This window comes from Pavona decussata, unplaced genomic scaffold (genome assembly GCF_977016875.1).
Source record: "Pavona decussata unplaced genomic scaffold, jaPavDecu1.1 SCAFFOLD_383, whole genome shotgun sequence".
Lineage (NCBI taxonomy): Eukaryota > Metazoa > Cnidaria > Anthozoa > Scleractinia > Agariciidae > Pavona > Pavona decussata.
This window is the reverse complement of record NW_028145756.1, coordinates 919293-945415: the sequence shown is the minus strand read 5'-3', so window position 1 is coordinate 945415 and position 26123 is coordinate 919293. Positions and strand designations below refer to the sequence as shown.

The 26123-nt window shown below is 37.7% G+C and overlaps 2 protein-coding genes across 6 annotated transcripts in view; one reads left to right on the top strand and one right to left on the bottom strand.

Moving 5' to 3' along the window:
- LOC146451866 (uncharacterized) overlaps positions 1-26123 on the top strand; it is a 44212-nt gene that overhangs the window by 15496 nt on the left and 2593 nt on the right. For all 5 annotated transcript variants that reach the window (XM_085098553.1, XM_085098552.1, XM_085098549.1 and 2 more), the window contains exons 12-22: positions 12266-12337; positions 15502-15573; positions 17701-17772; positions 18136-18207; positions 18797-18868; positions 19248-19319; positions 20337-20408; positions 20762-20818; positions 21946-22175; positions 22932-23051; positions 23990-25504. In XM_085098553.1, coding sequence (XP_084954679.1) covers positions 12266-12337; positions 15502-15573; positions 17701-17772; positions 18136-18207; positions 18797-18868; positions 19248-19319; positions 20337-20408; positions 20762-20818; positions 21946-22175; positions 22932-23051; positions 23990-25504 — 2426 coding nt within the window. The remainder of the gene's footprint in view (positions 1-12265; positions 12338-15501; positions 15574-17700; positions 17773-18135; positions 18208-18796; positions 18869-19247; positions 19320-20336; positions 20409-20761; positions 20819-21945; positions 22176-22931; positions 23052-23989; positions 25505-26123) is intronic.
- On the bottom strand, positions 12344-15493 carry LOC146451867 (uncharacterized). Its single transcript, XM_085098557.1, has one exon. The coding sequence runs from the start codon at positions 14345-14347 to the stop codon at positions 12815-12817; it is 1533 nt and encodes a 510-aa protein (XP_084954683.1). The 5' UTR covers positions 14348-15493; the 3' UTR covers positions 12344-12814.

Here is a 26123-nt window from a genome sequence, read left to right as displayed (position 1 = left end):
CGTGTTTGACTGAAATGTTTAACTCTGGAACCTCTAAGGCAGAGGATAGCCGACCAGAGGGTAGCAAAGGATACTTTTGCTCTTAACCAAGACACGGTGCTTATAATGATAATAATGATAATAATAATAATAATAATAATAATAATAATAATAATAATAATAATAATAATAATAATAATAATAATAATTACAGACACCAACGCCAGAATGTGTGGCACCGCTAGAGAGTCAACCACTCATGTGCTGTGTGCTTGCCCAAAGATCGCACAAAGTCTCTATAAATTAAGCAAGACATGACAGATCGTTAAGAGCTACTGACCGTAAATATCAAAAATCCCACGACAAAGAGGAAATTTCAGATTTCATTTTATTTCACCTAAATGTTCCCTTTGGTGAACTATTTTCAAAAATCACAATCAAAAGTTCCATCGCTCTTTCGTTTTTCTGAAAATTAAAAAAGTTGAATTTACGGATTCACGCCCGATTCAGCCCCCCGGAAAAACGGGAAAATCGTGCATCTTTAGCAGCCTCGCACACAGCAACAATAACTACTCCCGTTTTTCTATCTCGGAATCAAGTAAATCTTTCTATTATCTCTCGTTTAGTATAAAAACGAAGTCGCGAGTCTTATTTTTGATGTGCTAATTCACTAGTTAAAGGCAGAGACCTTTAAGGGTTGGATTTCAAATTGAAATTAGGGCCGATTTCAGAGGCCTATATCTGTCCCGGCATACGTTTTCTGGAGCAAAACTATAGATGAAGTCTAACCTTAATCCTTCCTTTTCACGCTCTCGAAGTGCCTTTTTTGGCCCGCGTAAAGCGAAGTATCCAGAATAAAAAGTGTGCAGGGTATTTTGACTAGTTCGATGGCTCGCTGTCACGATTACCGTCACGCAAATCACTCAACTAAAACCATCCACTCATCTAAAGTTAACGTCATTTTTGTTCTCAACGACAAATCTCAGTTCCTTTACAATACCAGGTCATTATTTCAAATTTTGAAAGTAATTAATATTAGAAACCAATCCACCGTGGGACTCGATCTACATGATAAATTTTGCCGACAATTATTTTAAGCGCCTGTCATAAACGTTGTATCGCACTATAAATAAATAAATAAATAAATAAATAAATAAATAAATAAATAAATAAATAAATAAATAAATAAATAAATAAATAAGAATTTCAGTGGAATCCACGGGGTGGCTCTTCTCTCCACTGTTTCCAGGTCGAATTGGAATTTGGAAATGTTGGTTTTTGTGGAGGGAGGAAAACCGGAGTAACCGGAGAAAAACCCTCGGAGCGGGGACGAGAACCAACAACAAACTCAACCCACATATGACGCCGAGTCCGGGAATCGAACCCGGGTCACATTGGTGGGAGGCGAGTGCTCTCACCACTGCGCCATCCCTGCTCCCGTACTATACGAACTTCCTGTCAAATCTCACCAAATTAACTATTATACTCTTGCTATCTACATAAAAAAATATTTCCAAAGATAAATGGCTCATCATCAAGACATCTACTAGCTTTCTGAGTCGATTTATAGAGTTGAAACATAACAACAACGTATTCACATACCGCACAGGCAATCACGGGTTAGTAAAATTTATCCGAAAATACAAAAAGAGCTTTGTACTCTACGTGCAGGGGGCTTACCTCACTTTCTTAAATGTTTGACTGTAAAGTTATATTACAAAGCGACAAGATTATTTGCATTTCTACTAAAGAATATACTATCCATAATCGAATCCTGAAGGAACTAATTATAGAACAGGAATACTCTGACTGATTGTCTCACCACTAAACACGACCGTATTCAATTCCTTTGGTCGATTTTATGACCCTTGAACCCCATTTAACACTGTTGAAAATCCGTTAGTTATGCATATCTGCAGGTTAAATCAGCACATGGCACGGTCGTTTTCATTTCATGCCGATTGTGATTAGTGTGACACAAAGATCACTTCCGGTAGCGCGGGGGAATACAGCTAAACTGAGCTAAGTTTCCTTCCACCAGTGAACTAAATCCTAACTGAAAAACAGTTTTTGAGTTTAAAAATCCACGTATGATGTCGTACCTGTTATTTTATCTTTCATTCTGATCTTCTGTTCTCTTTTCGTTTTTTTCCCTTACGGGCTCAGTGAACGGAAGTAACGGGAAGTATGGTGGAGAGGGAATATAAGCGGGTGTTTCTTCTTATTGACCCTTATTTATGGGGGTATTTTGGGTTTCTTTCCGAGTTTCATATTGAAGTCTCCAGTTCGAAGTTCTCTGATACGTAACTGAAGATTTCCAAGTCAGTTCCAGGCCTATGCCGTTTTTCACCGTGGCGCAGTTACTACCCTGGTCATTTTCTATGGTTGTTCAAGCAAGTGCCGTGAAAGGAATTCTTGTCGGACCGTGGTATTTGTAATCTCTCTCGCAGCCGTTCTGTGTCTTGTCACGTAACGCTCTATTTGGTTCTTCTTGAGATTTGTGGATGTCGTCATCCACAGGATGATATTTATACCCTCGCGGGTTTTGTCGCAAGCAGGACACGAAAAGAAGGAACTGGTTTGCTGCACGGTGAGAAATCCCGAAGTTTTAAAGAGAAGTTTAACGTTTCCCATTCGAAACACCAGACGCCTCATTTCCTTAGCTACCGCTTTCGGATTTTTGCGGTCTTGAAAATCATCAATACATAAATACCCACCACCAACACCCCCTACCCCCCGTTCCGACCGCCTCCTTCTCAGTTCAAATAGAGACTGAGGACGAGTTTTAAGGTTTCCATTTAATCAACAATTGGAGACCATCACAAGAATCGATCAGTTTGAAGTTTGAAGTTTATTTGCCTTTCTTTCTAATATATTTACAATTTATTGAGTGGTTAATGTATGGCGAGGTGACCTCTAGAAACCACCAGGCTTATAGTTGAGGCCACCTCGTACCTAAAAAATATATGCTTATATAGTTTGTGCAACAAGTGTGCGGCTTTGCCAATTCAGTGTGATTATTTTATTAAAAACTCTAGCAGTTTATACTTAAAGTTGAGAAAACTTGTCAGAGAAGTGATTGTAACAGGAAGGGAATTCCAGATCTTTGGGCCTTGGTAAAGAATTGTGAATTTTTTCAGATTAGTTCGGCAATGATGCACGCGATAGTTGTTGGCAGTTCTGGTGCTATAGCCATGAATTTGACTGTTTGTCAAAAACAAGTTGAAAAACAAAGGAGGCAAAAGGTTGTTATGATAACAGTACATAAATTTCGCTATTAGAAACGTATTGATTTCATAAATGTCTAAAATTTTTAGTTTGGAGAATAAAGGAGCAGAATGTGCTCTATAGTCTGAATTGGTGATAGCTCGCACAGCCCGTTTTTGCAAACAATAAATTCTATTTAAGTTAGTGATGTATGTAGACGATCATGTAGAATAGGTAATATAAGGAGAAATTAGCGAGTAGTACAAGGTAAGTTTAGTTTTTGAGGATAGATAGAAGCGGGACCAGAATAACATTCCAATTGATTTAGAGATTTGTTTACATAGATAGCTGATATGATCTTTCGAAGTAAGGACTTAATATATACCCCGAGAAATTGAGTAGCGTTGGTTCGTGTTAAAAGCTGGCCACCAAGGGAGAAGGAAAAGTAGTGGTTACATTTCTTCTGCCAAGGTTTGAAAATGAGATAAGTCGTTTTCCTTACATTAACCGATAATTTGTTACATCGTAGCCAAGTTTCAATATTTTTTAGTTCGTTATTTAGTACAGACTCTAGGGTATTAGGGTTGGAGTGAGAATAAAAAATACTAGTATCGTCAGCAAAGAGCAGGAGCTCTACCAATTCTGAGGCATTTGGGAGATCGTTTATGTAGAGTATGAAAAATAAAGGGCCAAGAATGGAACCTTGCGGTACACCACATTTTATGGCCTGCATCGGAGAACAAGATTGATTGAATTGAACAAATTGATAGCGATAAGAAAAGTAGCTTTTTATCCACTGTAGGGCCGTATCACGGATACCATAGTGTTCCAGCTTAGTGAGTAGGATTTCATGATCGATGGTATCAAACGCTTTAGAAAGATCCAGAAAGATACCTACGTTAGTTTGATGTTGGTCAATTGCAGACGAGATCTTATTAAGCAAATGATTTAGCGCGTGTGATGTCGAGTGACTTTTACGAAAACCAAATTGACGGAGATAGAATATTTCGTTTGTTTCGGCAAATTCGACTAAGCGGTTGTACATGACCTTTTCAAAGAATTTTGAGAAATTTGGCAGCAAAGAAATTGGTCTATAATTTACAAAAAGACTCGGATCCTCTGTTTTGTAGATGGGAATTACTTTACCAATTTTTAGTTTCTCTGGGAAGACGCTTTTTAATAAAGAAAGATTTATAATGTTTGCCAATCAGGTGAAATGAGTGCTTTATCACGCGCATAGAAATATTACTAGAAATACGTGACTCGCAAAACCTCGCGAAGCTGGGGCTGGGTGGAAAGCCCTCTTTACTCGTATTGTAGCATCGAATGAGGAGATTAAAAGGTTTCTGAACATAGCAACTATTTTGATGAGCATGGTCTTTTCGTAGTTCCACAGGCTAGTTTGCGGTTTGCGGTTAAAAATCTATTTCTGACGAGATGAAATGTACAACGGGCGTACAATGCTGTCGTGTTCGATGAATTTATTTCCCACGGAAAATTATTTTACCGCGGCCACAAAACGTGTAATTTCTTCAATGCAATCTTTCACAAAAAAGATTTCTGGAAGAAAGGGAAAAGATTCTGGAGAGATTGATCTGGATCCAGGGAATATTGATTAAATTTTATCCGACACGCAAACTTTCCCGATGTATGCAAATTTTGCTGCAGACGACGCCAGACAACCTGACGTCATTCATACTTTGTTTTTCACCGTTGCTAGGCAATATGCGGACACCTTCACGGAAATATATAAACATACATACATACATATATATAAATATATGTTCGGCTCGAATTTTCACGGCTTAGCTCCCGAGCGCGGCCTTCGGCGGGCCTTCGGCCCGACAAATTTATTAACCTCGCTACGCTCGGGCCTTCGGCCCTCGCTTCGCGAGGAATCATAACCGGGAGCCTTTCTCGGCGAAAGCAAGCTACAAATGTTTTCCAATTCACAAGTATCGGTGGGTTTTAGAATGATAGGGGGATAGTCTCTGCTACCAAGAAATGAACGAAAAGTGGCCGAATTCACAGTGGGTATAGCACTCGCTAGATTGGGACCAATGTTGGTAACGTATTTACAGAATCTGTCAGCGATGTCCATGGGATCCGTGATTGTTTTGCCATCAGATTTAAATGACGAGGGCAGAGACGGATTGTTCTTACGTTTGTTTATAGCTTCGTTTAGTAGTTTCCATGTTGTTCTAAGGTCATTCTTAGCATCTTCTAGTTTGGAGTCGTAATATGTACGCTTAGCAATACGTATTAAGTGGTTCAATTTGTTTTTGTAGGCTTTATACTAAGTTCACAAGAAGTAGTGGGTGATCGAACAAGGTTTTTGTACAGTCTGTTCTTCTTGTTAATGGACTTTAAAAGACCACGGGTGAGCCATGGAGAGTAGAACTTGTTCTTTTGCTTGCCTTTGATGACTTTTAAAGGAAAACAGACTTCATAAATTCTGGAGAATTCGCTTTTAAAATCATTATAGGCTTCATTGGGGTCGCCCTCTTTAATAAATGAAGACCAGTTTGTGTTTGAAAGGTTTTCGTTGAATTTTCCCAAATTACTATTATTGATTGTGCGAGAAAGAATTTTCTTTTCTCTTCTACGTGTCAGAGCTTCGTTAACAAAATAGGTAAAAACCGGTAAGTGATCAGATAAATCATTCAGGATCCGATGATGCATTTGAAGACATTTTGCGAGGGATTGTTAGTAAATATATTGTCAATTAGTGTTGCAGAGTAAGAAGTGAGGCGAGTTGGATTTGAAATAAGGCGGAAAAATGCGTGGCAGAATAAGCTGTCATTAAATTCCTGCGTTGGAACGTGATGGTTGTACTGAAGAAGGTCTAAATTAAAATCTCCCATCACATAACAATGTTTATTGTCTTTAGTGATAATTGCGAGAATGTCATTAAATTTCTCTAGAAACAGGGAAGTGTTTTGATTTGGTAGTCTGTATACGCAACCAACGATAATGTTTTTCCCTTGGGGAACAATAATTTCGACAAAGATTGACTCAATTACTTCTGGGTCAGAAAATTTACATTCTTTGATAATTTTGTACTCAATATCGTTTTGTAAATAAATACCAACTCCGCCCCCTGTTTTTGATTTACGATGGTTGGAGACAAAATTGTATCCTGTGATACTTACAAGCTCTGAAGTGGAATCGGTTACCCACGTTTCTGACACGCCAAGAACAGAGAATGGCCTTTGGATATTTTTAAGCATAAGATTTAGTTGATCGAGATTTTTCGGCAAGCTGCGAGCATTTAAATGCAAAATAGAAAACATCGATTTCTCATTAAAGGAACTAACCTGTTCATTAATATCTTCCTCAGCCATATATCTGCTAGTCGGTAGGCAGGTAAGAAAGTTTGAGTCAGGGTTAAGATAATTTGAGAGTGGGTCAAATAATCCGGGCTGTTCTATAGGATTATATAAGAGTGATTCAATGCGATCACTGTCATAATTTAGAGTGCCATGAGACATTTCATAAAGTGCTATGTTGAAAGAATTTGCGTCTAAATGATTAAAAGGAAGGATAGATTGGAGAGATTTCTCCTCACTCATCAATATTAGTTTCTAAGGTCAGGGATGAGAATAGGTAATAATATTACGAGAATTATTTTACAAGTACACTACTTAGCTCAAAGGCAAGTTCTCTTGGCGTGCAAATTGATCAAGGTCTTCATGGCATTTGAGCCGGATGGGACGGGAGTCCTCAGATTTCCGCAAATATACAACAAAGTTTTTTGACCAGCAGAACCTGTAACCATTTCGAACTTGAAATTTCTTGGCATCGGCGAGAAGTTTCTGGGTCTGCGGAGTGAGGTGATCGAAAATCTTGACATCTTCCAGAGAGCATTCGGCTGATAGACCAATCGATGTTGCAGAAACCTTGCAAACTTCCTTCCTTTGATTGATAAGTTCTTCTTTGACGATTCTTCGAGTGAATTTGCAAATAACCGGTCTCGGACCAGTAGTAGCTTGTCTTCCAGAGAGCATTCGGCTGATAGACCAATCGATGTTGCAGAAACCTTGCAAGCTTCCTTCCTTTGATTGATAAGTTCTTCTTTGACGATTCTTCGAGTGAATTTGCAAATAACCGGTCTCGGACCAGTAGTAGCTTGTCTAGTTGGGGCGCGGTGCGCAATGTCGACATCTTGTTTGTTTATATCCACTCCTGAAGCTTTCAGAAGGCGTATGCATAAAGATGTAGTGGCGGATGCCGATTCTCGCGAGTCGATTTCGGGGAGACCAACTATCTTGACATTGTATTGGTAACTGCAACGCTGAATTTCGTCGATTGCATTTCCGACTTCATCCATTTGGGAGGTTAGAGCTTTTAAATGTGACCACAATTGCTGAAGACTCTTATCAGCTTCCGAGCGGAGGTCGTCGTAAAATTTTCCATAGAGTTGGAGAGCGCTCAATGCTTCCTCATTCGTGATGGAGAAGCTTGGCTCACCGCCATTGCTAGATTTCTCCGCATCGTTTCGAGTGAGAGATATTTGCAGATTATCAAATCCATGTCTAAGGGTAGCGATTTCTTCTTTAAGGCTGTCATTTTCCCTTTTCAATGATGCTACAGCGACTTTAGGCATATTTAAGAACTACTTAAGTTCAAACTGACCGGGGAGCGATCGAAGACACGTCCGCCCACCTTGAGCACATGGGCACAACGACTCGAAATTACTAAGAAGGTTGTTCAAAAGTTGCTCCATAATCTTGTATGATTTTTCGATTTTTTCTTTAAAACCTTAAAAAGCTCCTATAAACTTTAAGAAATTGCTAAGTACTCAACTAAACAAAAATATATTATATTTCGCTGTTCCTTGGCTCCTAAGCTGTTCATGACTTGCTAAAACGAGATACATTTTTTCATTTAAGATCAATTGCCAAATATGCTAGCAAACTTAAGACAACTATAACCCCCATCCCCTTACAATCGAATTGTTACTCAGTTTTTTGCCCTAAATTCTCCCATAACAAAAGAACAAACAAAAGCCAACAAAAAAATGAAACCCGCCAATTTTCGACAAGAAATTGCAAAAAAAACCAGTGCCCCACCATACCCCAGCCAACCCCATCCCACCACCCCCCCTCACCAGCACCACTTTACTTTACTTCACTTCAGTTAATGGGGGCGTAATTAAAGGGACAAAAAAGAGAGAAAAGATCAAAATGAAAGATAAAATAACAGATACGGGAAATTTTAACTAAAAAACTGATTTTTCAGTTAGGATTTAGTTCACTGGTGGAAGGAAACTTAGCTCAGTTTGGTTGTACCCCCCGCGCTACCGGAAGTGATCTTTGTGTCACGCTAATCACAAACGGCATCAGATCAATCTCGTACCCAGAGCCTTCAGGCTTTTTGGTCAGCGGGGCAACGCCCTTCCCGGCGTTGCCCCGCCGACCAAAAAGCCTGAAGACTCTGGGTACGAGATTGGCATCAGATGAAAACGACCGTGCCATGTGCTGATTTAACCTACAGATCAGCATAACTAACGGATTTTCAGCAGTGTTAAATGGGGTTCAAGAGTCATAAAATCGACCAAAGGAAACGAATACGTTCCTGTTTAGTGGTGAGACAATCAGTCAGAGTATTACTGTTCTATAATTAGTTCCTTCAGGATTCGATTATGGATAGTATATTCTTTAGTAGAAATGCAAATAATCTTGTCGCTTTATAACATAACTTTACAGTCAAACAGTTAAGAAAGTGAGGTAAGCCCTCTGTCATTAAGCAGATAAAACAAATACTAATTACAGCACGTAGAGTACAAAGCTCTTTTTGTATTTTCGGATATAAAATTAATAGGCCTTATCACGGTTTTCGACGCCATTTTGACGAGTAGGCAAACACGTCTGAAATAACCGTGTTTGTATGGAAACCCGATGTCAAATAATTTTCAAAAAACAGCGCTTCTGAAAAATTCATGAATTGGAAACTATTGGCACTAGGAAAACGATTTTAAGAAAAACAAATTGGAGGATGTAGCTGTCCCAGAAAGCGTCCAGTCGACTTTTGAACTTTCCATAGATTTGTCTGTATAGCGAACCAGCCGTGAACTGCTACTAAAAATAGTTCGCGGGAAAAAATACAGAGAAATGTATGGAAAATTCAAAACACCTTAAATACCTGCCTTCGAGATTTGTCATTGAGAATTAGAAAAATTAGATGAGTGGATGGTTTTAGATAAGTGATTTGCGTGACGGTAATCGTGACAGCGAGCCATCGAACTAGTCAAAATACCCTGCACACTTTTTATTCTGGATACCTCGCTTTTAGCAGGCCAAACAAGGCACTTCGAGAGCGTGAAAAGGAAGGATTAAGGTTAGACTTCATCTATAGTTTTGCTCCAGAAAACGTATGCCGGGACAGATATAGGCCTCTGAAATCGGCCCTAATTTCAATTCGAAGCCTAACCCTCAAAGGTCTCTGCTTTTAACTAGTGAATTAGCACATCAAAAATAAGACTCGCGACTTCCTTTTTATACTAAACGAGAGATAATAGAAAGATTTACTTGCATCCGAGATAGAAAAACGGGAGTAGTTATCGTTGCTGTGTGCGAGGCTGCTAAAGATGCACGATTTTCCCGTTTTTGCGGGGGGCTGAATCGGGCGTGAATCCGTAAATTCAACTTTTTTAATTTTCAGAAAAACGAAAGAGCGATGGAACTTTTGATTGTGATTTTTGAAAATAGTTCACCGAAGGGAACATTTAGGTGAAATAAAATGAAATCTGAAATTTCCTCTTTGTCGTGGGATTTTTGATATTTACAGTCAGTAGCTCTTAAGACCTATCTATCACCGCCTATTAGAAAAGTACAACGTTCAGGAGAAGGACAATGAAAAACTATGGTACCAACAAAAGCCACCCTCTGCAGTAATGGAGAATGCAAACGCAAAAATTATTTGGGATGTACCTTTCCAACTTCAAAAGGCATCAGAAAATAGAGAAAATAAAATAGACATGGCAGTATACAAGAAACAGACTAATTATTGGACACTCCTTGAAGGCACTGTCTGCCAAGTTGGCACAATTGCGGACAAAACAGCGTAGAAACAGGAAAAATACACCGAACTACGTGCAGGCATCAAACAACTTTATAAGAACACAAGCGTTAAACAAATCAATTTTGTTTTCGACCAGTCTCGGAGGCTACCATGAGGATCAAGGAAAGGACTAACCTCAATTATGAACACTGACTAAAAGTTGTCTTTCCTTTTTGAACACTGTCAGAAATGTATTATCTGCCAGAACGCAAATATAGTTAAGAAGTTCTATGTATACGTATAAACTGTCTGAATATAATGAAAATGATTGAGTGTAACATAACTAGCCCAGACCCATGTCCGCACGTTATGTAAATAATTCATGCAAACAAAAATGAATTCTTGTGAAAAAAAAAAATAAAATAAAAAAAATAAATAATAATAATAATAATAATAAAAAATAAAATCTTTCTTTATTATAATATTCCAAGCAAAATTGATATTTACAAGTTTTAAAAAAAGTAGAAAAAAGGGCTATTAAAACCTATTTACAATTCAATATTTAAAATTCATTTTGATTAAAAAAGCGACTATTTCCAAGCACAACAGAGCTATTTTCAAGCACAATTTTTTAACAATAGTAAGACTAAAATTTTGATGAAATAAAAAAGTTGTGAAAAAGATCCTAAAACACTAATATTAATAATTATTATTAATAATAATAATAATAATAATAATAGTAATAATAATAATAATAATAATAATAATAATAATAATAATAATAATAATAATAATAACAATAATATGATAAGAGCTAAAGATGTGCTTAGGAAGATGCAAAAGGCGTGCCTCTCACGAACTCTAAACATTGCTCGCACGTTTAAGTCGCAACGTGAGCACTTGCGAAGGCTCAGCCCCAGTTGGGCCTTTTTACTTGAGAAAGACATCTTTTAAGTTTTACTTGATCTCTTCTTTGTAATTAGTTTTTGTTCACTTTATAGCCCACGGGTTACTCTGTGTTAGCGCCTCCTGTTCCTTCTTAACTGTATATAGCATACCGACGTTTTAACTGCTATAATAATAATAACTTTATTAAAATCTCCTTTGAAAACCTATTTACAAAGTTTCACCTATTTTAAAATAATAACATATGACCAATTCACATTCCACCATGTGTGGACTAAAATTTTGATGAAATGAAAGTATTAAGAGATCCCAAATACTAATTTACAAGCTCACGCCATCATCGACTTTCTAAAATTAGCGGTTACATGTTTGGTTAGCGTTTAAGCGGCAGTCATTCATATGACGAATTTGCATTCCACCATTCATAGATTAAAATTTTTATGAAATAATAATAATAATAATAATAATAATAATAATAATAATAATAATAATAATAATAATAATGGCAATAGTAATAGTAATAGTAATAATAATAATAATAATAATAATAATAATAATCTCTTTATTAAAATATTCCAAGTAAAATGTTATTTACAGGTTAAAAGTAGCTATTAAAACTTATTTACAATTCTTTTCGATAAAAAAAGCGACTATTTTTAAGCACATTTTTTTTTTTGAAGAAAAGGGGAATAATAATAATAATAATAATAATAATAATAATAATAATAATAATAATAATAATAATAATAATAATAATAATTATAATAATAAAATATATTTTAAAACAATATTTCGGTTGGCCAAACCAGCTTTCTTCAGGTTTAGATGTTACTAAATTATATAAACAAAAATCTCAATTTTATATTATGGAGGATGTTGCAATACATAGGAGCGGCGGAAATGACCTTTTTAAGGTGGTACCAAAAGATAAGAAAATAAGTAAAATGAAATAAAAAAAAAAAAAAAATTACAATTCATCACGTCTATTCAAAATGCAAACCGTGGGGTTCCAAGGTTCCCGCTTAATCTATAAGAATAGACTTTTCTGATTGAAACACGTGAGGAGTAGATAACTTCAAATGGTATTAGTATTCATTCATTCATTCATTCATTCATTCATTCATTCATTCATTCATTCATTCATTCATCCATTTTCCTTTTTTCCTTTCAGTCGTCTGCAAAATAATCGTATTACGGATTTATCACGTCTCGGAAACTCAAAAAGTCGACGTTTTGTAACACTGTAAGTGCAGCCATTGTTGTAACAAAGACGATGAGAAGTCCAAAGACTACTGCAAAGCTGACACAACGTAATATATTTTAAAACAATATTTCGGCTGGCCAAACCAGCCTTCTTCAGGTTTAGATGTTACTAAATTATATAAATGAAATTACAATATTATATTATGGAGGATGTTGCAATACATGGGAGCGGCGGAAATGACGTTTACAAGGTGGTACCAAAGGATGAGGAAATAAGTAAAATAAAATAAAAAATTACAATTCATCACGTCTATTCAAACCGTGGGGTTCCAAGGTCCCCGCTAAATCTATAAGAAAAGACTCTCTGGCTTTTCTGATTGAATCACGTGAGGAGTGGATAACTTCAAGTGGTATTAGTTGCATGTCAGTGTGGCAGTGGTTAGGTTGAGAAAGAAAATGTTCAGAAACAGTGGTTGGTTTGGATGTAATCTGTCTATGAGACGTCGCTTAGTTTCACCTATGTATTGTAAATGGCAGCGGTACATTGTACCATGTAGATTAAATTTTTGGTGTTACAGGTTATGTGTGAAGTGATGTTACGGGTTTCGCCTGTGGAAGAAAATGTGTAATGTTTAAGACCGTTAGTAATGTAAGGACAAGTGGCGCAATTTTGTCCACAGCGGAAAGATCCTGGTGGTGAATTAGTGCTGTTAGGAGCGGTGACAGTCGGTAGCTGTGCTTTAACTAAAATGTCGCGAAGGTTGGAAGTGTGTCTGTAAGCGACAATAGGTGGGTGTTTAAAAACGTCCCTGCAACGGTCGAAGGAAAGTAATATGTTAAAATGTTTGCGTAATATATTAGAGAGGTGAGGAAGTGCTGGGTTATATGTAACGACAAAAGGTATGCGGTTAATAGAGTCGTTACGGTTAGTTTGCAGAGCGTCAGTGCGAGAAATATTAGCAGCTAGTAGGAATTGTGAGTCCAGGAAGGTGTTATGATATCCTCTTGCGAGGAGATAAGCTTTTAATTCATTAATGCGGATTTGAAATGTAGCGTTAGTAGAACAGATACAGCGGATGCGAAGAGCTAAGCTAAATGGAATAGATGTTTTAGTATGTTGAGGATGGCATGATGAACTAAGAAGATGTTGGTGTTTATCTGTAGGTTTAGTGTATAGGTCAGTTTGTATAGTGCCGTTATGTAGAGATACCATTACGTCGAGAAAAGGAACGTTAGTTAATGAGTGACTGCTAGTGAACTTAATAGTGGGATGAGTATTATTGAGGTAATCGATGAATATTTTAAGATGATCTAGACCTTCAGTCCAAATCATAAAAATATCATCAAGGAACCTCCACCAGGTATGGACATGGAAAGGAGCGTTAGAGAGAGCGTTAATTTCGAAAATGCCGAGAAAAAGGTTAGCAAATGAAGGAGCCATCTTAGTACCCATGGCAGTACCATGGACCTGAAGATAGTGTTGCTGATTAAATGTGAAGTTATTCATGGTCAGTATTATGCGTAAAAGGTCACAAAGTGTCTCAGTAGGAATGTGTTTGTCCGTACGAGTTTCAAGAAAATGACGGCAAGCATCAATTCCTTCGTTGTGTGGAATGTTGGTGTGCAATGATGAAACGTCGAGAGTGACAAGCATGGCGTTACTAGGTAGAGTTCCAAGGTTAGAGAGTTTGTTAAGGAAGTCAGTAGTGTCTTTAATGTGCGAATCCAAGGAAGAGAAGAGAGGGTTAATGTGGTAGTCAACGAATTGTGAGATGCGTTCAGTAGGGTGGCTGTTAGATGAAACTATGGGGCGTCCTAGGTTTCCAATTTTGTGAATTTTAGGTAAAATGTAAAAGCGTCCAGGTTTAACGTCAGTTTGTACAAGGTATTGTTTCGTCTTTTCTTCAGTGTAGCCGTCTTTGAGCATGCGTTGTGCGTAAATAGTAACTCGTTGTTGAATTTGGTTAGTTATGTCTCCGTCTTGTTTTCTGTAGAATTTAATGTCGTTAAGCTGTCGATTACATTCGTCTATGTACCAGGTTTTGTCCATCACTACCGTCCCAGAGCCTTTGTCGGCCGGTTTGATAACGATGTCTTGTCGTTTCTTAAGATTGTAACAAACTATCCTAACTTGTAAGAAAAGAAATCTATATATACGTTCACAGGCTGTAAATCAATAATGGTTATTCATCACCCTGTGTACCAGCCTGTTTCATTTCCGAGGGCTCGGGAGGCTCAGGAGGGGAGAGTATGAAAAGGCAATGCCTTCCACTGATCTCAGAAATTTTGCCAAACATCCCCCAAAATTCTGCTAGTGGTTCTTATTACTAGGGACTCTCGATTTCACGTGTAGAAACAATGTGACAAGATTGTTTACGGTTATAAATGGTTCGGAACGACATTACGAATTCTACCCAGTACTACCCGCTTAAAGTCTCGGTCTTCCGAAAAGTGAAGCCTCTTGGGTATTTATAGTAGCCTTATCGCGATGTGCAAGTTTTATTACTTACTGAATAGAGCCCCTTTTCCACCATCTTTGACCTTCTTTAAAGAATTTTTAGCTAGGTCTGGCTCATTGAAATGGGTGATCTTTCCTTCAACCTTCTTTCTCTACTTATGTGTATAATAGGGTGCGAATTACAGTATGGACCATGTAATGAGCTTTATCTTGCAATTTATGTCTTTTTGTCTGTGCCTGCTTAAACCACAGCTGTGTTTTGTCATCACATTGCGTCGATTTTTTTTGTATTGTGTGTTTCAGTTACTCCTTTTGTTTAAGCAAGGCTATTGGCTGCGTTTAGAATAATGGAAAGGTAAAGTGCTTGCTTGGAAAGGAAACGCAGGTTAAAAATAAGCAGAATAACGATGCCAAAATTTGTTTATGCATGCAGTATTTATCTCCATAACGTAATTGTAAAATTGGTTGGTTGGTGTCCCGTCAAAGCAGAATTTATACCCTGGAGGTAGAGGTTTGTTTTAAATGCACTTTATGAACTCAAGAAGTCGTTAGGCGGCCCCATCACTTTCCCCTTAAAATAATAATAAAAAGTAAACTAAAAAATTAGGTTTGGAGCTCTTTGTCTCTGTTTTGAAATGAAGATAATTAGCTATTAGAATAATCAGCTATTAATGGTAATGCCCTCTTGCATGACAATGAAATTGTACGAAGGTTTGAATTTTGTAACTGATAATTCAATTTTTCAGGTCATTGGCTAATAATCAGATTACCTATCTGCCAAAGGATGTATTTCGGAATATTTCTGTACTGGAATTAATGTAAGTTGGACTAAACTAGCCCATGACTATGCGCGCAAGTTTGTGCTACGGTCTTACAGTGCGATTACGTTTACCGGGGACGCTTAAACGGAACTGGCCAATCAGATTGCAGGACAAGAACAATGAATTTCAATCACAGCCGATTGAACCAATTACGAGTAGACGGTAAACAACATTTCAAATCCCAAAATTTTGGAATTATTCACTGTTCTTATAATAATGTGATCTAATTTGGCCCGGTAATAGTAGTCGCATTGTCATCAATTCGAATGTTTTGCTGGAATTCAACTTCTCAATCGAATTATTCTTCTGGGGCCAGATTAACAGGCGAGATTATCAGTTCACATACATTTCCTTGTAATTGTTTTGTAAGGAAAAGCTTCTTCCACAAAAATCTGACAAATCGAAAGGGAGAAAAATCTGTCGAAAGAGAGAAAAATCTGTTCATTTGTGGTTTTATCCGTTTAAACTATACAAATTCAATTTCCACTTGCAAAAACAAACGGATAAATTCATGGAACAACTGAAAGAGCAACTGAATAAATCTATCATCACCTAATTTGCCCAATTTTTTATTAGAAAAATTTGTTGCACAGTATCATAAATTGTAAACTCTTTTCCATGTAACATGTGCAATATAAAAAAAAAATTTCAATTTGTGCGTGGCCGTATTTTATTGGAAAACTCAACACGTTTTCCTTCTACAAGCAGAAACGCTACCAGGCTCAGGAAAAAAAAAGAAAAAAAAAACAGTCACCTTTTAGGAGCAAGAAAGTTTGTTTTGGCCCAAGGTCGCGGTTTCTCAGAAATGCAGACGAAACATAACGTAGTTAACAGTCGCTTCCATCTCTCAAACTGACCTTGGGCATTCATTTAAAATTACATTAAGTAAAACTTTTTTCAACCGTAAGAGAAAAAGAAGGAAAATATATCAATGTAAGCTTCGAACCTGAGTTGTTTGTTTAATTTCTTCAATTCGTAATCACTACACCAACAAGGACTAACTTCCGAGGATGGTAATTTTTAATATAGATTACTGATTATTTCCGAATCAGTGCTTAAACAAGAAGTTCCTCTATAAAATGGCAAGTCCTTCCTTCATCTCACACCTTTGCATTGAGGGCACGATATGCAAATTTAGCCGCCGTTCAGTCGAGGCAAGTTGTGGACTCAAGCATCCTCTGAAAAAATATGCCTTAAAATTTTATAACATACATCACCACATCAACATGAGATATAAAGTTTTAAAAGTAAGCCAATTTTATTGGTAAGGGCCTTAGAAAAAGACTCATACAGGTTGTCAGTTGTTTACGCTTTGATGGCTGACTGTCAACTGAAGGTAAGAATGGCCAGGTCAGGCCCCTTTTATACCGGAACGTACTGTAGGTCGGTTGCAAACCCCAAAATGATGTCCCTTGCCTAGATGGATTTCTATATATTTACTTAGTTCTCAGCCTGATAAATGCCTTCTATTCTCGTGAAAATCATTCCTGACCATAAGGACTACGACCCTGTGTAAACCTCATAAAGTGCCCAAGGTCAGTTTGAGATATGGAAACAAGTGTCAACGGGAAAATGTATGGGAATTGGTAACCACGCCTCCGATTTCTTTCCTGCCCATCCAAGATGGTATCGTTCACTGTCACAAGGTCCATTTGGAATTACATACCCAAAAAACGAAGCGCCCTTTCGACAATCAGAGTAGTCTTATAACCTTCTTGACGAATTTGACATACGGGATTTGTTTAGCTTCATATTATTTTATTTAATTCAGACTGTTAATTAAGGGCGCGGTTTTTTTGGACATATTCTGTGTATTCTGACAAAGAAATACACTGAAAAATCTATTTTGTATCTGTTGCCCCGAACGGAAAAAAATATAAAAAATGGCCAGATTTAAGACTCGAATTCTTATTAATGATTTTAGAAGGCAAATATGTTTATATTTTTCTGATTTTAGAATATAAGGAGATGTCCCCCACCCCCTAAAAGATAGAAAAGAAAGAAAGAAAGAAAGAAAGAAAGAAAGAAAGAAAGAAAGAAAGAAAGAAAGAAAGAAAGAAAGAAAGAAAGAAAGAAAGAAAGAACAAAAAACGGCCCTAAGTTTAGTTTATCATTCTATCGCAGTGATTTATCCTTCAACAAAATAGAAGTCATACCAGAAGACATGTTCCTTGGATACAAGACTTTAGCCCTTTTGTAAGTGAAATCACAGATTACTTTTAGTCCCATTCAGAATTTCGAGTTTATATTGAACCATGACAGAAGCGTCTTATGGCACTGAGCTACTGTTACTAAAAACAATTTATATGAAGTAAAGTTGTCTGTGGTAGAAGAGCTACCTTAGTCGAGACAACTTTTTGAACATTAGCACTGTTAACGCAAGGAACATGAAAACAGCCTACTGGCCCCGTCTATCATAAATAAAGTAACTGCACTGTAAAGCCTAGTGATCTCCCTAATATTCTTTCTCCCTCCACAAAGGCCATTTGTTATCATCTTCAATTCGTGCTGAACTTCTGTTTTACTTTCCATTTTCTGCGGTTTTTTACTCTTTTAAAGGAATCTAAACTTCAACAACATCAGCCATATCAGCCGTCGCTCTTTTGCCGGGCTTAAAAATCTGATCACATTGTAAGTTTATTTCATTACCACAGCGTGAGTATTATTATTACCGCTTATCATATCACGATCATTATATCATGATTATTATCGCTGTCATTATCATTATCGACAGCATTATTTAAGGCTTATGATATTACTCTTGTCATTGCCCCATCATGAATATTATTGTTAGACGAGGAAAAATACGGCAATGTGTGAAATGAAATTTCCACGAGTATTATCTACAAAAGCAACGAAAAAGAGTTTGTTATTCAATTATGCTATTATGAAAACCATTCCAATTAGGTCAACGTACAGTGCAATACGCTCTTATAGAGTGAATATTCTCTTAAATGACTTTTTGAGTGAACTCGTTTGCTTATGGCGAAGTTTCGCGTTATGTCACCCTATGATAGTGAGGTGCCAAGAAGAGGCGTATTGGCTGTTGAAACAAGGAGTTCGTTCGTTTTAATGTTTGACATAGTGAATAACAAAAAAAAAATGTTTGTAACAGTAAACATCGCTATACAGTAAATCACGTATGGTTGTATAATAAGTTCCTATACACATTAGCAATGTTGTACATATCTAGTTTCAAGTCCCATTTTCTTTTTAATAGAATGATGATTAAGAATAGTCTGGCGGTTATTCCCAAAGATGCTTTTGCTGAAGTACCGAGTCTGCGATCTTTGTGAGTAAAATACATAAAGGAGAACTATAGTTTTAAGATTCGTTGATAACTCACCTCGCAATGTCACCGTAGTGAACATACAAAACCTTGAAACATTCAAGTAAAGATCATCTCGCAATTTACTTAAATTTGCTTTTTGGCTGGGAAAATAAAGACGAAAGTCAACCCCTGTCTTGCTTCTTCTCAAAAGCCAGGTCACCAAGTACACAACTGTAAAATGGGTTATTAGACCTTTTAGAAACGGTAACAAACACCACATTAACGGTTAAATATAGTACACCCGGTATGCAATGAACAATTCTATGGAAGGTTAATGTGGCTTTCAGAGTTTGGTACAGGTTTCTTAGTAAATTAATAATAGTATATGTTACTGTCTAAGGTTTCTTCATAGCAACGCAGTCAAGCGTATTGGGGAAAGAGCCTTTAACGGACTCCGTGATCTTAATTCACTGTAAGTATAAAGGATTTCCTATGCACAATATAATCTCCTCCCAGACTTACATCTAGTTAGAACTTTAAGATGCCTCCTAATTTGGGAGTTTAAAAGTGTGACAGGGAGGTTAGGTGTCGAGGCCTTAACATCGGGCAGAATGCCCAGACACTTTTATGACGACGGACGTCGACTATTCGAACTTGAAAGTTCAATCAAGGCGTCTCAAGGCTGATTGACTCACAATAATAAAACATGGTTTTATCATCATTTTAGCCGAGAATTAAGTCAAATGGAGGACAATAACAATCTCAAAATATTGTGCTTTTGACGGTACTTCCAGTACTGGAAACGACTACATTTTATCGTTAATTCTCTCCTAAAATAGGGAATAATCTTCTGATAATAAATAGGATTATTGAAGACAGTTTTGGTTCAGATACTTTGATTTGTTTTGATTAATGTTTCTCACGATAATTTTTATTACCGCTCAAACGCTGACGTTTATGAATAAAAAAAAACTTGGTCTCGATTTTCATTTCCGTAGATCCTATCAGAAAACAAAAAAAAGCAATTCAAAGGCTTTCAAAAAGTCACATTCGTGCACTGTGATTGGTCAATTTTGATCTACTTTGTCGGTTTCTCCTTTTGACAGTACCTTGGCTCTCCATGTAAGCTCATATAATTCGCCACTAAAGGAAGTATGGGAAGACTGGTACAAGTGTGGTACTATGGGATCGTTTGGGCAGATGATGGATATTGCGTCGATGCATGAATAAGTCCATTTTTTAGTAGTCAGCTGTAAAGAAAATACAAGAAGTATGATACCGCAAGAAAATGCCGAAAAATACACTTATTTGTCAGCGTGATATCCATCCGCGTATCCAAACGATCTCACAATCCCTTACTCGTACCACTCTTCTCACAGTTTCTGGAGTCCATGCGTAATTATGACTGGTGCCTGTGAAAAGCGCAATCATTGTTCTCTTGTTATTGCGGGGCGAAGTGACAATGGTTCGTTGATTTTCCTTCTCACAGAACTCTTTTTGATAATCCACTAACCTCATTACCAGATGGTATATTTGATGAAATTACTCCAAAGACCAAAGCGTAAGTACCATCATTACATATGGTAGTAGCAACTCCAGCAATATAAAAACTTTGCGAATGTATTTATCTTGTACTACACTTGCAATTTTAGGGCTAGTTTGCTCTCCATAATGACACATATTTCTCACAGTTTTATCGGCTTTAGATACTACTGACGAAGTAAAAGAAGATAGTAAAAAAGCAAAATAGAGGCAGAAGGCATAAAATAAGCAGCAACGACAGGGTCAACACTTCCTGGAGTCTTCTTCTTAACGCTAATTTAAGTTGTTTTTTTTTTTTACTTTGAATCACATCCAGTTAACACACTCCGACTTTTTTATTCCATTGTAAAGTGGTAGTTAAATTCCTTTCAGGTCTATTGCATGCAATAACCTTCGCGAAATTCCTCCTGGGAGATACTCTTCAATCATGTAAGTATATTTTGTTTACTGACTTCTTCTGTCGTATATGTGAGTTTCAAATTTGGCCATGCTGGGCTATCGCAATTTTTGTGCCTACAGTCGGTGACTTATACATCAGCGTCCCGTCTTGGATTATCTGGCCGAATTTTTTTCTGTTGCGTTCCTGGTGATGTTGCATTCGCCCGGCTGATGCATCTGGATTAACTTCTTTGTGCATCTGACAGTTTATTCACTGCTTATCCTAATTACAGAGTGTTGTTCAAACGTTTGGGCAAGAAACTTTTTTCGTGATTAGTGCACAGACTGCTACCTCAGTGACGAAGATATCTTAGTTTTGCTAGCCCATGCACACCTTACTTGATCTACGATCTACTCCGATTGGTGTTGCATAACATAGACTTCCTTCTATACTACCTCCTGCTGAGTCCGGGAAACACGAGGATATCTTGTAAGACTGACTGGATATTATGTGCCTCCCCATATGTTCTGTCTCATCCTTGTTTTTCCAGTTTATCCGTGTTATTTTAATATTCTCTAAGGATTCCTGCATCTGGAACCCTCTTTATCAGGACAGTCATGGTTCATGGTTTTGTTTCTTTATTTCTAAATGATCACTGTCTTTGAGTACGGCGCCGTAAGCAGCTTTTTTGGTACGTGAGAGAGGTGTGCTTCAGTTTGAAATCCCTTATTACAATTTGACAAAGCAGCCAAACAATAAAGTGTCTTGGGATAACTATGATGATTGCTTTCCCAAGCCAAGTTTATTACGTCGTTCTTTCAGTGCCTGTACGTGTTTGAATGATTAATGGTCGTTGATTCAGATATGAGTTTCCACTGTGCCATGTCTCATCTTTACGTACTTTTCTATTGCATCAATAACTTCTCATTCTTCTGAGATTTGGTGGGTCATCAAATAACACATGGCTCTCTCAGCGTGACGTTGTCAGATCCGAAATAAGGTATGGGTCGCAGCGCACGATTTTACAATTTTATAATTGGTATCTCCCAATTCTGAGAACGTAACTTTTTGAATTTACCGCAGTTTTGAGGTGGAAACTACTCTGGAGCGCCCTTCGTCTCCAGAAAAACCTTTGTGTTGTTTTGATATTGACATTTCTTTTTCTTCATCCTTTTAGTGAGTGCGCTCCTTCAGCAACTTTTTATATCATCCTTACCCAAGACGAAGTGAATTACCATAGCGGCTTTCTACATTCAGGTTTTGTCTGCAACAACTGTACTCAGTGGGGTACCGTTAGAATAGGAGCGAGCAGAAAGTGTAAATGCAGCCTTTGCCCAGTTGGTTCTCATATTAATGACTTGAGCGACCTTAAAACCAAAATAGGTTCTTGTCAAGCGTGTCCTGCAGGTAATATTAGAAGATAGAATTAGATCTGTTATGGGCCCCCACAGAGCAAACACCGGGGTAAGTTCCAAAAACAATAAAGGAAGAAAAAGAAAACAACAACAACAACAACAACAACAACTCCCTATTCCCTTCTCATGTTATACTGAGAGATTAATCCCAATGCGCGCCTTTGTTAATTACTTTTGTTTTGCATTTTCACCTCTTCGTATTTTTATTCTTGTATTCCCCTTTTTGATTTTCTAATGGGGCTCACAGGAACTAGACTTTGGAGCACGTCCTCCATTCATTAATTATCTTATGTATCATAAGGACAGCAATTAAAATTATTTTACCTTGGGGATTAGCTTTTCTCAGGTATGAAAATAAAAGGAAGATGTGATTAACATAATGAGGCATTTGTACAAATCACAGTGTTTTGTAGCGAAGGTTCAGTGGGTAGGTATGCTAAGAAACGACTAAATGGTTGCACTCCCCCCTTTTTCCGAGTAACTTTCTTTACATTTATTATTGGCTAGTTTTAATTATTTAATTATTTAGTTGTTTATTGGCTGCCGTCTAATTTGCTATAGGATCAGTTGCTTTTATTTTTTAACTATCCTGTAGTGTATGAAATAGTGTAATCTACCTTTTTCTACCTGCCTCGATTATCTTTCGGTATATGCTGGTGGTCTTCGCCTGTACAATAAGAAAAAGAGCTGATGATGATGATGATTTTTCAGACTTAATTTAGCTTCGTTGTCCCTTTTAAATTCTCAGGAGGTTTTTATCAGGACCAAATGGGACAGCTTGAATGCAAGCGATGCAGCACAGGGACTTACGTCTCAGTGGAACGCCATCCTGGTAAAAGTCCAGCTGACTGTTGGGCGTGTCCATACGGTAAGCATCGTTACCACCACTCCGTTGGTATCTGCAAAAATAAATAAATAAATATAAATAAATAAATGGAACTTTAAATGGAATATCCACAGAGTAGCTTTTCGTCCACTGTTTCGTCATCGTATTAGAATTTGGAAATGTTCGCCCATTATCATTACCACCTCTGTCACCATGACCACGACAATCACCATTACTTTTACTTTGAGCACAACTATCACCATCACTAGTCTATTGTCGTCGTCGTCATCACCATCATTATCATTGCTACTATCATGGTCATGATCATCATCAACATTACCAATCACAGCTACTATCACAATCACACTTTCAACCATTACGATCACCTTCAGATCACCGACACCATCAACGTCAGCTTCACCACTAGCGCACCATCACGATTACCACAAACCACAACTGTAGCCTTGTCATGATCGCAAAGGCCAGTTTAAACGGTTTCACCATTTGCCCAACATTCGTTCAACAAAAGTTGAACCGATGTTGGGCAAATGTTGGGTGAACGGTTTAATCGATGTTGAATGCAACTTTAAGTCCATTTAAATTTGATTCAAAACACTTTCACCAAGCTTTCAACATTTACGCTTTCAACAATGTTGAACGACCTGTTCAAACGCCCCCGACATTTCGTTCAACAACTTTGTTGAACACATGTGGAAGCAAATATAGAAACCTTTTAAACGGGATTTAACTGTCACCGTTTCCATCACTGCTACCGCCACCGTCTTGTTCTCGTTCTTCTTGGTGGCCACTGCCATCATAATAATGTCAATCATTTTCCACCATCTCCCCGAGGCTTTCTCTAACCAAACATTAATGCAGAATTTTAAAGCTGTTAAAAATAGTTATTGGAATGATCAAAGCCACTTTTTAAAAACCCTTTCTAGTAACTATTTAATATGATTCTGTTATCATACCAACAGGTACCCTTTCTAATGAGACCGCTGGTTATCGTGCATGCAGATGTCTTCACGGATTTTACCGCCTGGATCGTTTCGGCTCTTGTGCACCTTGTCCACCTCGCGGAATATACTGTGTAAACGATACAGCTATTCTGGCGCCTAACTATTACTGGAAATGGACTAATCAAAGTAACCATAAGTTTTATACAAATTTTGTCCGCAACATCCACTGTTTCGGGCCTAACTACCAAGAAAAGTTCTCCAAATGTGCTGTGTCACTACCCAAACCAGTAAAATGTCCTTATTCCGGTTCCTGCAAAGGTGGAATAGCCTCAGAATGCCAAGAAGGATACGAGGGAGACCTGTGCGCTACTTGTACGAATGGCTACTACCTTCGATTTAACACTTGCTTGAAATGTCCACGTTTAACTGTTACCATCACTACATTCGTCGTAGTGTTTGCAATCTTTGTTGTGGTGTTTCTGATGGTTTTATGGGGCGACTCAAAGAAAACAGAGGATAATCGTACCGTCGCAGATGTCATCATGTCGTGTTTCAAAATTGTGATTGGATTTTTTCAAGTTATTGTTGGTATTTTCTCTGCATTAGCTAGGGTTAAGTGGCCAGTAGCTTTGATTTCGATGGAAAAATATTTAAAATTGTTTGACGGAAATATTTTTCAGTTTGCTCCATTAAGCTGCATTCATTCAGAACTGCGATTCGATCAGTTCCTTAAATTCGTCCTTGCTATTTTGGTAAATGTCGTAGTCGTATTATTTATTTTAAGCTATCTCTTTGTTAAGAAGCACTATATTGAACGAAACCAGGATTTTCCTTACAGCGAAAAACGTCGGGCGGTGTCTTGTTTAAAGAAGTCCTGCTACCGGAACATGTTCCTTTTTCTGCTGGCTTCATATCCAGTAACAAGCAAGACGATTATCCAAATTCTTCCCCTTCCAGGAGCATGTGTCACACAATGGTTTGCAGATCACAAGAATCAATCCATGTCCCTCCTGAAAGCCGATTACTCCATCGAATGTTTCACTGCCCGACACAAGTTGTACTGGCCCATTGCCGCAGTGTTTGCTTTGTATCCTGTGGGATTTCCTCTCTTGGTTCTGCTTCTCGTTTACAAATACCGCGATGCATGGACTGAAAATGAATTGGCGTTTGGATTGAAAGTCTTTTTTGAAAATTATAAGAACAAATTTTGGTTTTGGGAGATAACAGAGATGTATCGTAAACTGATACTAATCTCTCTAATCTTTATCTTTGATTCTGAGAGTGTTTCACAGATTGGCCTCACTGTCTTCACCGTAAGTGCGTTTGGAGTGGCCTACACCTTCTTCCGCCCAATTAAAAACAAGTTTGAAGATCGACTCCAGACCTTTGTCCTGTGGGTCATCTTTTTTGACGTGTGCCTTGGAGCAATGTACACCACGTGTGATGCCACTCAAAGTGACAAAGAAAACGACTCTTTGCTGGTGAACATCTTGTTTGTGGCCCTCAACAGTTTGGTGTTGCTAGTTGCATTGGGTAAGACTTACAAGAAGACGGCATTTTTTTATAGACTCAAAATAATGTCATTAAGGTCGGACAAGTCCCCTCCTAAGGGAGTATAAGAATAACAAGCAACGTTTTCAATATCAAAACGGAGGCTTGTCTAGTTTAATCCCTCTATATATTGCAAATGGCGGTAATTTTCTACTCCTATTTTAATTTGTTGTTCCCGAAATCCCGGACTTAAATAAAGAGTGCAGAACGCTTGGCTTGTTTTACCGTGAGCTTCTAAGAAATGTCTACCGATTGCCGAATTTCTGTGCTCAGCAATGCGTTGATGAAGGTGTCATAATCTGCATCGCACAGATCACATGGAAAATGGTAAAAAACACACTCCCCGACACCTTCATCAACGCATTGCTGAGCACAAAAATTCGGCAATCGGTAGACATATCTTAGAAGCTCACAGTAACAACAACCTTTTGAAAGAAAGCCAATTAAGAGTTTTAAGAAAGTGCCAGGGCAAATTTGCAGGCGCGTAGGAAGGGGGGGGCTTCGAGGGGTTCGAGCGAACCTCCTTTGAAGATCAATAATGGCGGAAGTAAAACTTTTAAATAAAGTTCCTGCGGTCGAAATACATCAACCAAAGAAAAAT

Bases quoted from the DNA above. Each gene is read 5' to 3' on its own strand.
- LOC146451867 (XM_085098557.1), bottom strand. From the start codon at position 14,347: ATGGACAAAACCTGGTACATAGACGAATGTAATCGACAGCTTAACGAC.